Source organism: Lates calcarifer, linkage group LG17, assembly GCF_001640805.2.
Source record: "Lates calcarifer isolate ASB-BC8 linkage group LG17, TLL_Latcal_v3, whole genome shotgun sequence".
Classification (NCBI taxonomy): domain Eukaryota; kingdom Metazoa; phylum Chordata; class Actinopteri; family Centropomidae; genus Lates; species Lates calcarifer.
Genome location: NC_066849.1, coordinates 1356421 through 1370675, shown reverse-complemented (window position 1 = coordinate 1370675; position 14255 = coordinate 1356421). Strand labels below are relative to the sequence as shown.

At 40.3% G+C, this 14255-nt stretch overlaps 2 protein-coding genes across 2 annotated transcripts in view; both read right to left on the bottom strand.

The window, feature by feature from the left end:
- The window catches only part of mcf2l2 (MCF.2 cell line derived transforming sequence-like 2), a 74502-nt gene extending 70626 nt beyond the window's left edge, over nt 1-3876 (bottom strand). Inside the window, 1 exon segment of the mRNA XM_018696355.2 lies at nt 2755-3876. Coding sequence (XP_018551871.2) covers nt 2755-2833 — 79 coding nt within the window. The 5' untranslated portion in view covers nt 2834-3876.
- Nucleotides 3877-5714: 1838 nt separating this feature from the next.
- Nucleotides 5715-12403, bottom strand: rfc4 (replication factor C (activator 1) 4). Its single transcript, XM_018696354.2, has 11 exons — nt 12217-12403; nt 9990-10113; nt 9677-9755; nt 8675-8754; nt 8444-8563; nt 8102-8245; nt 7895-8015; nt 7482-7607; nt 7284-7364; nt 6938-7051; nt 5715-6171 (listed from the first exon to the last, which is right to left on the bottom strand). Exons 2-11 carry the CDS (start codon nt 10100-10102, stop codon nt 6076-6078), a joined length of 1074 nt encoding a protein of 357 aa, XP_018551870.1. The 5' UTR covers nt 10103-10113; nt 12217-12403; the 3' UTR covers nt 5715-6075.
- Between the last annotated feature and the right edge of the window lie 1852 nt (nt 12404-14255).

Sequence of the window (14255 nt, the reverse complement as noted above, 5' to 3'; positions counted from 1 at the left end):
TAGAGCAGCGTATGGTATGGATCAGTTAAACTGAGCTTTAAAATGAATAACAATATGATTGCCTGTCTGAGCAGACAGCTCTTATCTGCAGACCTCAGTACCACACATCCTGACAGCACACATCAGTGAGACATGTGTAGCCATTTTAGATCAGGCGTCCATAAAGCAGTGTGCACAGTCATGAATTATGCATGAGGGGAACACAGGCGTTATGGTAAATGACAAATCCTGGTGCTGCAGTGACATCACTGGCCACCAATAGGGGATTTTGCTTGGAGTCGTGTTATTACGTGGTCTCTCTGTAATGAAAGGCTTCTGTATTGATGTGAATGTGTGAAGGTGGTGGAGTATAGTATTGGTTATAATAATAATACCAAAGGAAGAACAGATTACCTGTAATATATGTTTAACATAGAAAAACTAAGTTCTTAAGGAGAGTTTTAAAAACTACTCTACGTCAAGTAAAATCTCCAGAAAAAATGCTGTTCCCCCAGTAACAACCCACCTAGGGGGCTATTAATTGTTTGGATACACATTGTTTGGATTTACATATGTAGGTGGTACCTGCTATCGTGTAGGGAAATATGTGTTTCACAGTACATGTGGAGAATAAAACTGTGTCTCAGTCTGTGAGTGAATACTCTGAGAACAAGAATCTCTAAATTTATACTTAGATTTGTGAATGTGTACAACAATTTGCAAAAGTGTATCCATATATATTTATTTATACTGAGATTTGTTAGTCAGAACACAAATCTGTAAATGTGCAAAGAGATTTGTACGTGTATAAAAGAATCTGTGTTGTTGAATTTGTGAAACCCACAGCCATGCACACAGGCCATGTGAACTGCACAGCATGTAAAGGAAGCTTGATGAACAATAGCAAATCTAGTTACATTACTAATGTGAAGCATATTACATGAGCACACATGGTGCATTCACTACATACTAAAGTTGGAGTATGGTCCAAACATTAAGCTTACACTGGATTTACTTTATTTCAGATTTTATTTAGACTTTATTTCATCTTACAATAGTTAACTGTTAACAAAAAATACAAAAAACGTATTATCTGCTAAATGCAGCAGTTCTTATAGCAGCATCAGATGACTATGTGATGTGACAGTCATACAACACAGAGAGACCTTCCCATGTCTCCAGCCATTTAACACTCAGCAAGGAGAGCTGAGGTCTATTTAGATCAATTATGTCCCATCATTTGAGCTTCCTCCTATTCTGTCTGCTCTACAAGGCACTAATGAAGGACCAACACAGCAATCAGACAACAACAGGCTGTCTTCAGAAGGACTGGACAGAGAAATTAGAGAGAGGAAGATGAGCTGTCACTGCTTTAAAAGGGGAGGAGGAAATGTCATTGTCATTGAAAAATTGAGCTTAACTTTTAACCCAATGGATGAGGAGTCCTTAAAGTGCTTTAAAAAAATTCATATCTATAGTTTTTTGATGACTCCAACTCCATATAATCTTAATGAATAAGCCACAGTGTGTTTCATTGCACTTATTACTTATGTGACAATTAAAAGTCCCTGAATCTTGAATGTAGTTGTTTTGATCATATACTGTCTCTTAGAATCATGTTTATACAAAAGTAAACTGCAACAGCAAACATGTTCTGTAGGAAATGTAGGAAACCAATAAATCAATGCAGGGTTCCTTGGTTAGCAGAAGCTAGCTCAGTTTCCATAGTAACGGTCTGTCAATCCCCCACCCACCCCCAGATGGCTGCGATGTAATACAGGAAGTGCAGTGATGGAGGATGCTGCGCAATAGTCTCCAGCATGGCACATTAACCTACTTCCCCACCAACCAGGAAATGAGCCTTACACAGAACAGGAGAGGAGGAGGAGGAGGAGGAAAAAGGATGGAATGAGGAGAGGAAAAGGGAGATGACGGAGAGGCAAAAAGAAAGGGTAGCACGGATCAGAAGGGACGAGTGGGAGGGTATGAGGAATGGTGGGGATGCGGGAGGGATGAAATAGAAGGGAAAAAATGAGCAAAGAATTGACTAGGAAAAGAAAAGGAGCGAAGAAGAGACAGCAAGAGAAGACAAATGTGGAGAAAAGGTTACAAGATATAGGATAAAACTGAAGTGGATAATAGCAATGCTATTAAATAGTGACCTTGAAAATTTTGTAAATAAAAAAAGAACAGGGTTGGGTGGATAGGGTTTCTAGCCATTCTCCAGCATAACTGTTATTATTGTAACAGAAAGCCTCAGTCACACCAAAGGTTATTTGTTCAAATTACAACAGAAACACATCCGATCCTGCAATCAGCAGGATGAATCAATCAAATATCAACACAAGCAAATCTATTTAACAATGAATGTGTGCTGCAAAATAGAGAATCATCTGATAAAATGCTGATGTGAAATGCAGATAACCACAAAAAAGCTAACACTGATGAAACTCAGTGAGTCCCCTGCTGTATCCAGATGATATTCTTTCATGTGCAGAGCATCCGTCTGCAGCCCTCTTCATTCAGTGGTCCTGATGAGAGGAGGACAATTTCCTACCTCTCCTTCATCCACTCTGCGCCTCTTTTTATTTTCAACCAATTAAAGGATTTCCAGAAAAAGATGCAACCTTGTACCACATCTCCCATCTTCCACCTTACACTTCATCATCTACAAGAGGATAGTTCAAGAGAAGAGGGCCTCCAGCTCTAACCATCTAAAAGCAGGAAAAATATCAAAGAAGAATGAGAAAAAAGGGGAGAAATCAAATGACTTACCGACATGTGTGATGACACACTGCACCCTCTGTAGGAGCTCCTGGACCGACATCTCGTCCTCTCTCAGCCAGCACAGCATCTCAGGGTGTGTGTTGCATCCACTGTCCTCTCCTTCTCTCTCTCTCTCTCTCTCTCTCCGCTGCCACGCCTCCTGGGCACCCTTCCTTCTTCAATAATCCCCCCTGCTTTTGCTCCTTAATCCAATTTTCTCACACCAAGTTTTCTTCTGTGCTTTGCTGTTTCTGGTTTGTAATTCTTTCTTTCTTTTTTATTTTTCTTTCATCAAGCCTTTCTTCTCCTCTATCCAAACAGTCACAAATCCTGAGGATGGTGATGCTAATGCTACTCCCAGACATTCAGTAAACTAGTAAACCTGGGAGTAAAATAATCAACTTGTAAGATAGGCACAGGTGAAATAACCAAGACAGCCAGTCAGGGACTAAAACAGCAAGTAGCTCAGCGAGCCAGTCAGTGGATAAGATAAACAGTCTGCCAGTGTTTGGTGATCAAAACAGCAAGTCAATTTATCAGCCAGTCAACCAGAAAATAAACACCATGGTCAGTTACTGAACAAAAGAGATAGCTTGTCAGCCTGTCAATGGGCAAACTAGTTACTGAAGAAACTGTCAGAAAATCAGAACGTCAGTGGTCAGAAATGATCCAGTCTGTGAGTGAATTTGTCCCAGAACAAAACAGCCACTCAGAAATGACAATTAAAAAGCAAACCAGTCAGCAAAATATCAATCAGTTATTCAGACCTTTTTGTAATGCTGGCAAACCTAATCTCCGAGTCAAAAACACAATAATCCTCACAAGCAAGACAGGTTTGAGACCGGGCAAACCCAGAAAAAGAAAGGATGCTCCTATATGTAGTCCACTCCCCTTACAGGAACACTCTTCAGGCTCTGGGTAGGAAAGCCCTGCTTTCCGCTGCTTTGATGATGCTCTGTTTGCTATAATAAAGAAGATGAGTCACGGAGAGGGAAAACGAATCAGAGGGCTGCTATACCTGCCTGCAGCATGGGGGGGAGAGACACAGAAACAGAGGGGAGGGTGGATGGATGGGTGGGGTTTAATAGATTCAAGAGAGAAATCCTGGTGCCTGGAGCTAGGCTGTGCATGGATCGGAGCTACTGAAACACACTGATCCTCAAACTGAAATATTTATATTCACAGATGTTATTCGATTTATGCTAGGGAAAATAACAGAAATTTTTTTTTATCTGTCATTTATTTCATCGTCATTAATACTTTGACTGTGTGGGTGCATTCAGTTCTACCAGAAAGCTCTGCTGATCCCGCTCCCCATTTTGATTACAGCAGTGCCAGGCAGGGGCATTAGCATCTCTCCTGGGACTGTGGAGATTGCTGGGAGACAACCATTACCCAGAGACATCTGTGCACAGCCTCAGCCTGACACTTACTTATCAGCACTCTACCAGCCAATTAGAGGCCCTTCTGAAGGCTATGAAAGCAACAGAAACGTGCTGCATCAATGGTACAGCAGCTAGCAGACAAAGACAACCACGGGCCAGGACAATGCCTGCTGTATGCAGTATGTCCATTCATTCATTAAAGTGACATTGCTTGTTATAAATCCCAAATCAATAAATAAGTTAAGATTTTTACATTTTTACATTAAAATATATTAAAAAAACACCATTCCAAATATGAAAACACATATAAGAGTGAAAGAAAAAAAAAGATTAATTTTTCCTCAATTTGTTTTTAATTAAGGAAAATTAAGGAAAACACTGGTTCACCCGGGGCCTCTCCTGTGTGGAGTTTCCATGTTCTCCCTGTTCCTGTGTGGGTTCTCTCTGGGTTCTCCAGCTTCCTCCCACAGTCCAAACACATGCAGGTTAGTCCAGGGTGTACCCTGCTCTTCACCTAATGTCAGCTGGGATAGGTTCCAGCCCCCAAACGATCCTTAATGGATAAGCTGTACAGATAATGAATGATGTGTCATCCTTTGGTCTTTTTTGGAAGATAAAATGAGGTTGAAATATGATAACTGTTGCTACTAGTTTGCCTGAATCCTGAAACGATTAAAGCCTACATGCTGTAAAAATTAAAGTACTTGAGGCTCCTTTTAGGGTTCCTCAGATTGCCACACTGGCAGAACCTGTGTGGCAATCTGAGGAACCTTCATTAGTAAATAAATGATTTTCAGAAACTGCATGAGTGATAAGTGAACCCTATGCAGTTACACTGGAATGTATTTCAGTCTACAGTGATAATGTAAGACTTTTAAAGAAATTTTCAGTTGTCACTTTGTCATAAGTTAGCTAACGTCAGCTGTAATAGCGGTTAAATTTCAAGAGCAAGCTAACGACTCCAAACTTAAAATTATGCTCCAACATCGACACAGAGACACGGCTACACTGTTCTATAACTGTAACTGATATGTGGACATGATATATTTCATGATATAACTGACCTTTAGAAATCGACAGAAAGGCCAACAGTCTCTCCAGGTATTATAATATTGATATTGTTATAACACGGTATAACTCTGTCTATATAAGGTCTCACTGCTGACAATGCATATCAGAGCAAAAACCAGACCACGGGTCAAATGAACTGCCTGCAGAGATCAGACAGAATTGTGTCTTCTTCCATTTAAAAATTATGGAGACCGCTGTCCTCTTGAGAACCTTCAATACATAAGAAAATGTTTTGTAGCCTTCCACAGATCTGTGCCTGAACACCACCCTGTGAGCTCTGCAGGCAGCTCCCAGCTTGGATTTTGCTCTGACAGACAGATGTGTGCCTTTCCATGTCCACTCAATTGAACTTACCACAGCTGAACTCAAATCAAGGTGGAGAAAAACATCTACAAAATAATCAAGAGTTAAATTTCAAATGTCACAGCAATTGATATGAATACTTATGTCAATGTGATATTTCAATTTTTCCTTTTTAGTAAAATTGAAAAACTGCAACTTGAACACTGAATGTCTAGAGAAAAATATTTATTTGCCAAAATTCAGAAAATGTACATAGATTGGTTGGTAAGTAGTTACATCAATGAAATGGAATAAAGAGACATCTGAATGGTGATCTGACAGCAGTAGAAATTCTGAAAGCGTGTTCATATGGTCTAATTTACAGAAGAGCTCACCGAGGAGTCGAGTGTCTGGCAGTAAACAACACCACTATCATGTGGTGTCCCTTGATCGATATGATGTCCAAAACTGCAACTCTGAACAAACTCAGTTTAAGCCGAGTGAAGTGGTCATGTCTCAGTGGGGCTGTTGGTCCTGTTGGAAGCAGATGACAGTCTCTCTCCTCAGGGAAGAGACACTGCTTTGTGGAGTTTTAGTTGTTCTGGGATGTTTCCTGCATGATGACTGAACAGAGACTCAACATCTGCAGGTACTCATCTGCTCCATCTGACAGACACTTACTCACAACCTGAACCAGAGAGGAAACAAGCACACTGAGAATTTATAAAGGCATCAGTCCAGGACATTATTTTCACTCACACACACACACACACACACACACAATTTGTATTATACTGTGTGTATTATGGCACTAATAAAATCAATGAAATGATTTAATGATTGCATGTTGGATTCTCTTTGCAAAAACTCAGATACTGGTTTGTCTTGTGCGATGACATGGGTTTAAAATGCATCATATCTGTGTATCTCTACATTAAAAGCCACACAGCAATTAATATTTTATGCTATTTATGTACACCAATCTCACCTCAGCTCAGTGTGAGAGCCTGTTCTGTTTTGCTATCATTTACTTCTTTGTTTCTCTCCTAATCTCCTGTTTCACTGTGTGTGTGTGTTCTGTCTCTGCAGGCAATCTGGAGACAGGCTGTGCTGCTAATGGCAGGGAAACCAGACAGAAATTCCTTTACATCAGTTGTGCAGCTTCAATCCTCAGCTTATTTCAATGTCGTTCAGCTGAGTCTGAATACAGTTACAGTATGTGTAGCACATACTGTGGCTGTATCATGTCGATTTTGTTTTATCTGGCACTTGTGTCCCATTCTCACCTAAATTCTTGTTCATTCGGTCTCCTGCAACTTGACTCTGAATGTTCGGGGAAGCTTACACACTACTATATGTCCCCCACAAAAACAACGCCCCAAAACATTTTCAGTCAATCAAGAACCTAAAAATTCTCCCTGCATACAAACACAGCATCACATCAGATCACTTACCGCCATCTTCTCTGTGATGGCCGACTTCTCCTTATCACTCAGGTCCTGCTCTATGATAGATTCATGGAGCTGACTCAGGATCTGTGTGGCTGCATAGCCTTCATCCACCATGTTCTGATAAAGGACACATTCAGCACTGTGAGGGTGTGATGTACAGGGAATGAGGCACAGCTGGTGCTTTCCATGTTCATGGTATAATACTTTTGTTCTAAATTGAGAAACTTTCAATCTTAAACATTAAAATTCCAACAATGCACAAGAAAATACAGGCATTTAAACCCAAGAAAGTGCTATACATTCAGATGGAAAATGCAGGGACATATGAGGGACACGTAAGAACACCTACTCTGACTGCAACCTCTAGTTTCTCAAATGTTCCTTTGAAGCAGATCTGGAGTAAGTTGTCTATCATCTTGGGAGGCACAACCTGTAAGAGCAAAGACAACAGTAACACAACTGGAATACACTAAGGCAAGATTTCAGATGTACAGAAACTTTTACCTGACTAATCAGCTCCTGTATAACACAAAGAAGTATGTCTCACCCCTGCTATTTCTATTACAGCACGCTCTGTGATCTCCCTGTCGACGTTGAGGCGCGCAGCGCTCTGGAGGAAGGTGATGGCTTTCCGCAGATCTCCTTCAGACACCTTCACCAGCGCTGCTATACTCTAGAAGAACAGACACAGTCATCACATCTCGACTACACTGGCTGTGCAAAGAAAGCATTTGGAGTTTTCTGTCAGACCTGAAGCCTAAAAAGATCAGGATGAAGGTATATGCATGCAGCTGGTGTAGACACCAGCACTGGTTAAACTGGAAATGTATCTTTTCTATGTGGTTCCCAAAAGAAGCTCTGAAACCTTCAGGAAGAACCACAAACTGCATGTTCCAGTTTGTTTGTTTTTTTTTTTTTTTTTTTTTTTTTTTTCATTTTCAAGTCAAGGTTCTTTTTTACCTCTTTGGTGTACTTGAGGTTCTCCTTGTCACAGATCATCAGCAGGCGCTCTTCTTGGATCTGATTGGCTAGAGGTTTGAAGCGAAATTTGGAACATCTGGAGGTCAGAGGTTCAATAATCCTAGAGAACACAGACACACAGCCGGGTCAGGATCATTCACACAGCGTGTGTTGTTGTGTACTGATGACTGTGATCAGTCACCTGACCTGCTGATGTAGTTACAGATGAGACAGAAGCGGGTGGTGCGCGATTCCTTCTCCATGGTCCGTCTGAGAGCAGCCTGAGCTGGTGCCGTCATGGAGTCTGCCTCATCAAGCACGATGATCTTAAAAGGAGGACATGGCTTCCCACTGCAAATACAGCACACAGTGACTGGACGTTTCAGCATTACGTTGGAATTCACAGATTGAGAGATACATCTACTGATCCCAACACTAAGGGTTTTCTGATTTTGTTGTTGCATCTTCTTGTTGAGATGCAACAGAGCAACCATCAGGAAAACTGGTCTATATTTGAGCACATGTCTAATACAATAAATGCTGACTCACTCTGGGCGTGTCCCAGCCACGGTGAGCTGAGCAAAGTTCTTGACCTTCTCTCTGACAACCTGGATGCCTCGTTCATCAGAGGCATTGAGCTCCAGGACCCTCTGTCTGTACAGCTCTGGACTGGAGGAAAGACGTTGGAGGATGATGAGATTCATACAAGAAGGCAGTTCATAAACACAAAACAGGTGAATGATCAAATGAAAAACACAACACCATAAACAGTTCACTCACCCATAAAGTTCTCTGGCAGCAGCTAAGATGGTGGAGGTCTTTCCTGTTCCAGGAGGGCCATAGAAAAGCAAGTTGGGAAGCTGCAATTAAAACAAATCCCAGTGAGACTTTGCCTTCCAGGTTTGTGGGACAACACACAAAGACTGCATGATTTCACTAATGTTTGTCTTTGTGTACTGTTTATTTTTTTGAATTCAACCAATCTACTGATGCTTTGCAATGTACTGTCTCAGTCACCTATTCACACACACCTTCACACAGTACGAGAAGCAGTTACGAGTCCAGTGTGTACAAGGACATTTTGACATGCTCTCTGAAGTAGCCTTGGATCAAACCCTCTGATTAAACAACTGCTCTGCTTCCTGAGCCATGCTCCTTGTTAAAATATGAATTGCAATATTTTTATTAATAACTCAAAAGGAAGTGCATACCATATGACCAAAGCCAACAGTAAATCGTTCCTACTAACACATATTTTGAGTGTATCTTCTTCATCTGTGCCATAGAGCTCGTGTTGTAAACTGAACTATTAAAAATACATCAGTGACTGTTTGTTACACAGGGACAACTGTGTGACACGATTAACCACTGAGTCACAGTCAGGGGTTAATGTGATAAAAATAACTGCAGCCATTGCTAATCACATTTGTTCAAATCACAGTTTTGGTTAAAATTCAATATATCATTCAGCTCTAACTTCCAGCATGATATTGTACCATGTCACAAAGTAAAAGTCATTGCAAAGTGATTTCATAAACATGATAATGAGTTCAGTGTACTGCAGTGGCCTCTCTAGTCACCAGATCTGAATCCAATGTAACACCTTTAGGATGTGGTAGAGTGGGTGATTTGCAGCATTAGAAATTATGTGATGCAATCATGTCAACATGTAGCAGAATCACAAAGGAATGTTTCCAAGATCCTATGGAATCCATGACACAAAGAACTGAGGCAGCATAAAGTGTCAAACTAAAGTGTCTGTTTAGTGTATAAGATACTTACATCTGCTCCCTCCAGAGACTTCTTAAGCACTGCCACCACCTCGTCTTGAAAGGCCACCTCATCGACACACTTTGGCCTGCTGGGGTTTGCAAAAACAGAGTCTGTTAATACGTATTTACCATGTTTGGCAGGAAAACAAAATCGATTCAAACAGTAAATCAACCCCAAGCTTGGGAAAAAAAGAAAACCAAAGATTATATTCTGGTTATAAAGTCCTAGGTAAGGGTTTGAAATTGAAGATTCTTCTATACCCGATATATTAACATTCTGGTGGAGTCATAATTCAAACAGACAGTGTACCGTTCACACTTACTATTTCTCTACCCAAGGAACAGCCTTGGTTTTCTTCTCTGTGCTGGGCCCTGCTGTCTTGTCTTTCTGAGGTCTCGTAGTCTGAACAGTCGCTCCCTTCAAAAAGGCCTGCATGACTCCTGACTCTGATTTTGGCAAAAGCAGCAGAAAGATCCAGAGATTCAGGGATTTTCAAACATTCAAAAAAAGTCTAACTTGCATTGTTTTTTATTCTGTGCATAATAAAGACTGTGGCTATCATACATTTTTACCACAATTTGTTACACTGTCATTCAGTGTAACAACAGTTTATATACCAAAAAAAAATCATAAGACATTAAGAGGAACAAACATTAGGTGACATATTAAATGTCTATGTAAGGATCACCATGAAGTCCCCAAATATTAATGAATTGTAATCTTAAGTCTTTATGCTTTGCAAACCACCAGGGAGAATTTTAGCCTTTTATCATTTTCTCCCAGAAAGTTTGCTTTTTCAAAAGTTAACATCCTGTTGTCTGCCAGCAGCAGAAGAGCAATTTGTCCCACAGCAATAACACGGGGCTTCCTGCAGTTGTGCCTGATTGTTAATCGGCAGTACAGCACAGTAAGTTTAAGTAATTCTCCATCCTGTTTTACATGTATTCAGTGAATCTTGAACTGAGGCTTGACTTTCAAAATTATATCGCAAATCATAAAGCAATATCTGTCAGAAAAACTGTAATTAGATATTTTGCCAAAATTGTTCAGCCCTAAGGTACAGGTCAGTTCACGTATATTGATTAATTTTTTACATAAATATGTTTCACTGAAATAACCATAGTTTGTTACTCTGAGTGATATTTGTCAAAAAGGGATGGAGTGTATTGATACACTCATTGCTTCCATTATTACAATGTTTGTAGTATTAGTCAGGATCATTAAATTAGGTTTAATAACATTCCTGAGTAAATGACAGCAGAGGGACGCTGAAAAAGAGTAAGGGTCAAAGACGACACTCGTCCATTTTTGTTTTCACATCCAATTACATGTTACATGTATTACTGGCTATCCCCTAGCCATATCAAATAAGGACTTTAACCAATGCAGTTAATTACAATTAGCCACAACATATACTTGCTTTCCCAAAAACCTGGTAATGGTAAAACAATGTAATGGTAAAATCAAAGTGTGAACCATTACACTGAATGACAATCTTACAGTTAGGAACATTATTTCACCCACACTTTGACATTTCCTTGAAAGTTATTTAAAACATTAAAGCAGAAACTGTAGTTTTATTTAATGTGTTTTCTATGTATATAAAACCTCTCTTGTCAATATAATTTGATGTAGACACATACAGTGCCTCAGGTCTGACGCAGAGGCAGACACTCAATGTAAGAGATCAATAGATCAATGTAACCTCAAACGATGCTGCAGTACAAGGCTTCACTTATATGGACAATATGTTATTTCTGTCACATCTGATGTATATTAGCAGGGTCAAACTAGCACCTGTACCATCAAGGAGTAAACAACATCCCTGCTGCACTCCACAGTGTCATAGTAGGCCCTGCAGACTGCGGACAACTAACTCTATTAAAATAGTAACATGTCAAGCTGAAATACGGTCAAAATGTCAGCTTTATAATAACCACAAGCCAACTGCGTTATTCAATTTTAGAATGTGTTAAGTTAAAAAAAAAAGTGTCACATGTTGTCAAATAAAATTGTTATTTTCCTAAAGTAAAATATTACCTTATATGTTTGTTTGACACAAGATGAAAGACCAATTTTGTAACGTTAGTTTGATTAAGCTCGATTGTAAGAAGTATATTCAACAAGCTTTACAACAGACGATATTTTTCTACTAGTTATCTAGCTCGTAGTTATTTAGATAGTAACGTTAGCGGCTGACAACGAACAGTGCAGTTAACGGAGTTAAAATACTCTGCAAATCATCAAAGTGTGTGGCATTAGACATGAGAAGAATGGAAATGAACAGATTTCCGTACGAAGTTTGCTAGAATACCTCTCCATACCATAAATGCTTTTATGGTTAAGTCTTGTTAGCGATTAAAATCACATTATGTCCTGTTGTCATTTAGCATCACACACGACAGCGAAGATAATTTAGATGCAATGGTGTAAATTACAGCCAGCGGTCAGCGCTAACAACAGTTGGCTGGTGCTGGTTAGTATTGTTTAGCTAATGGTGTTGGCTAATTGTTAGCTGTTGAGTCTGCAGACAGACCCCTCGCGCTTACCTTATATATCGGCTGGTGTTAAGATAAACTCCGGTCTAAATATACCACGGTCAAAGTTTCTACGTGTTATATCCGAACTATGATAGAGCTTCTGCTAACAAGCAGCGGAGCGGAGAACCCGTTTGTTGACATGTGTAACTGCAGGACGGTCTTCCCGCTCTGGCGGCAAAGTTAACTTCCGTCGACGACATTTCCTGACTTCCAATCAGATGCTGAGGATCCTGCAGTTGGTCCTGCCTCTCCTTTGTTCTCGCGCGCATTCTTCTTCTTCTTCTTTCCGGCGGACATGTGGGATGCAACACATTGCTGCCTCTCACAGGTCTGGGATCAGATTTTTAGTTCAGTGATATACCATAGGTATAATCCCGTTGCTGCGATGAATTTAAGGACTGCCTTCATAATCTTGACTGGCTCTGGGTGGGATTCAGGAGGCTTTTCTTTGTAATTATCTTTATGCTCAGGCATGATACTGCAGCATACAGTCTTTCTCTTTCATCCATCTAACATTTGCATTCCATAGTTTGTTGTTTTCTGCACGTCCTATACATCCTATCTTCCATAAATCCCATCCTAGCCCACAATGCCACAGTCTCATTTCAGTAATCTACTCCTTCTCTATGCTGACAACAGCTCCACCACTAGGTCTGACCACGCTCCTAACTTATCTTCCCTAAGTGTTAACTGGACTGAGGCCAAATCTGAACATGTGACTGTACAAGGCTTCACCTCCTCAATCCACTGTAATGCCAACATTGTAGCTGTTAATTCTGTTGAAAAGGCCGAATTATTAACATACATTGTGTTAACACTTTATTCTCTGAATGTTAAAATGAACAATTGTTGTCTTTTGGAAAAATGTTTACAGAGATTGTAATCAGACTTTGTTATCCTTCATATTCATTTCATTTCTTGTATTACTAAATTGTTAAAATATTTGAAAAGCCTGCTGGAAAGATTTCACAGCTGTGAATGTTACTTTCATTCTCTCTATATGAACGAGCCTTAAAATCAACATATTTTTAGACTTAGACTTAGACTAGACTTTATTGATCCCTTGGGATGACTCCCGCAGGGAAATTAAGTTTCCAGCAGCTTATATGAACAGAAGCAGCACACAGGACAGAAGCAGACAGAAGCAGCACACAGGACAGTTAGCAAACACAACAGCAACTGCTTGCAAACAGGTATAGAGAATAGAATAAAGAAATAAACAATAAAGAGTAAACTCTTAATAGGATAAAAAAAAAATACACTGTAAACTCTTAACTAAATATACAAACTATAAATAGAATAAAATAAGAATGAGATAGGATAAATAAATATGGAGAACTGTATATGGCCTGTGGTTAAATTAAATTAAATTAAATTATTGCACTGTGGCAGAGGATGAGGTTATTGAGTGTCCGGGTGGGTTATTGCACATTTAGTGGCTACCACTCCTTCCCTTCTGTCCTCTGAACTCTATCTCCTCCTCCCCCCAAGTGAGGAGTTGTAGAGCGTGATGGCATGGTGGACAAAGGAGTTCTTCAGTCTGTTGGTCCTACACTTGGACAGGAGCAGTCTCTGCTGATGACAGTGTGCAGAGGGTGGCTGGCATTGTCCATAATATCCAGCAGTTTGTCCAGTGTCCTCATCTCTGCCACCGTCACCAGAGAGTCCAGCTTCATGCTGACCACAGAGCCGGCCTGCCTGATCAGTTTATCCAGTCTGGATGTGTCCTTCTTGGATATGCTGCCCCCCCAGCACACCACAGTGTAAAAGAGAACACTGACAACTACAGACTGATAAAACATCCACAGCAGTTTGCTGCAGATGTTGAAAGACCGCAGTCTCCTTAGGAAGTACAGCCTGCTTTGTGTCTTCCCATACAGGTGGCTGGTGTGTGTTGTCCAGTCCAGTTTATTGTCCAACCACAGCCTGAGGTATTTGTAGGGGTCCATTTTGTGTTTAAGGAGAATGTGCATTAAAAACTAAGGCAGCAAATAGCACTGATTGGGCCCTCACACATTTGCACATATCAGGGGTGCCAGCAGGACACC

What these genes read in the sequence shown, in the direction of transcription:
- rfc4 (XM_018696354.2), bottom strand. Translation starts at nt 10,102, where the DNA reads ATGCAGGCCTTTTTGAAGGGAGCGACTGTTCAGACTACGAGACCTCAG. An exon ending in AGTCTCTGGAGGGAGCAGAT is followed by an intron (nt 8,755 to 9,676) that starts GTAAGTATCTTA and finishes TTTTAATTGCAG; the next exon opens with CTTCCCAACTTGCTTTTCTA. An exon ending in CTGTAATAGAAATAGCAGGG is followed by an intron (nt 7,365 to 7,481) that starts GTGAGACATACT and finishes TTGCTCTTACAG; the next exon opens with GTTGTGCCTCCCAAGATGAT.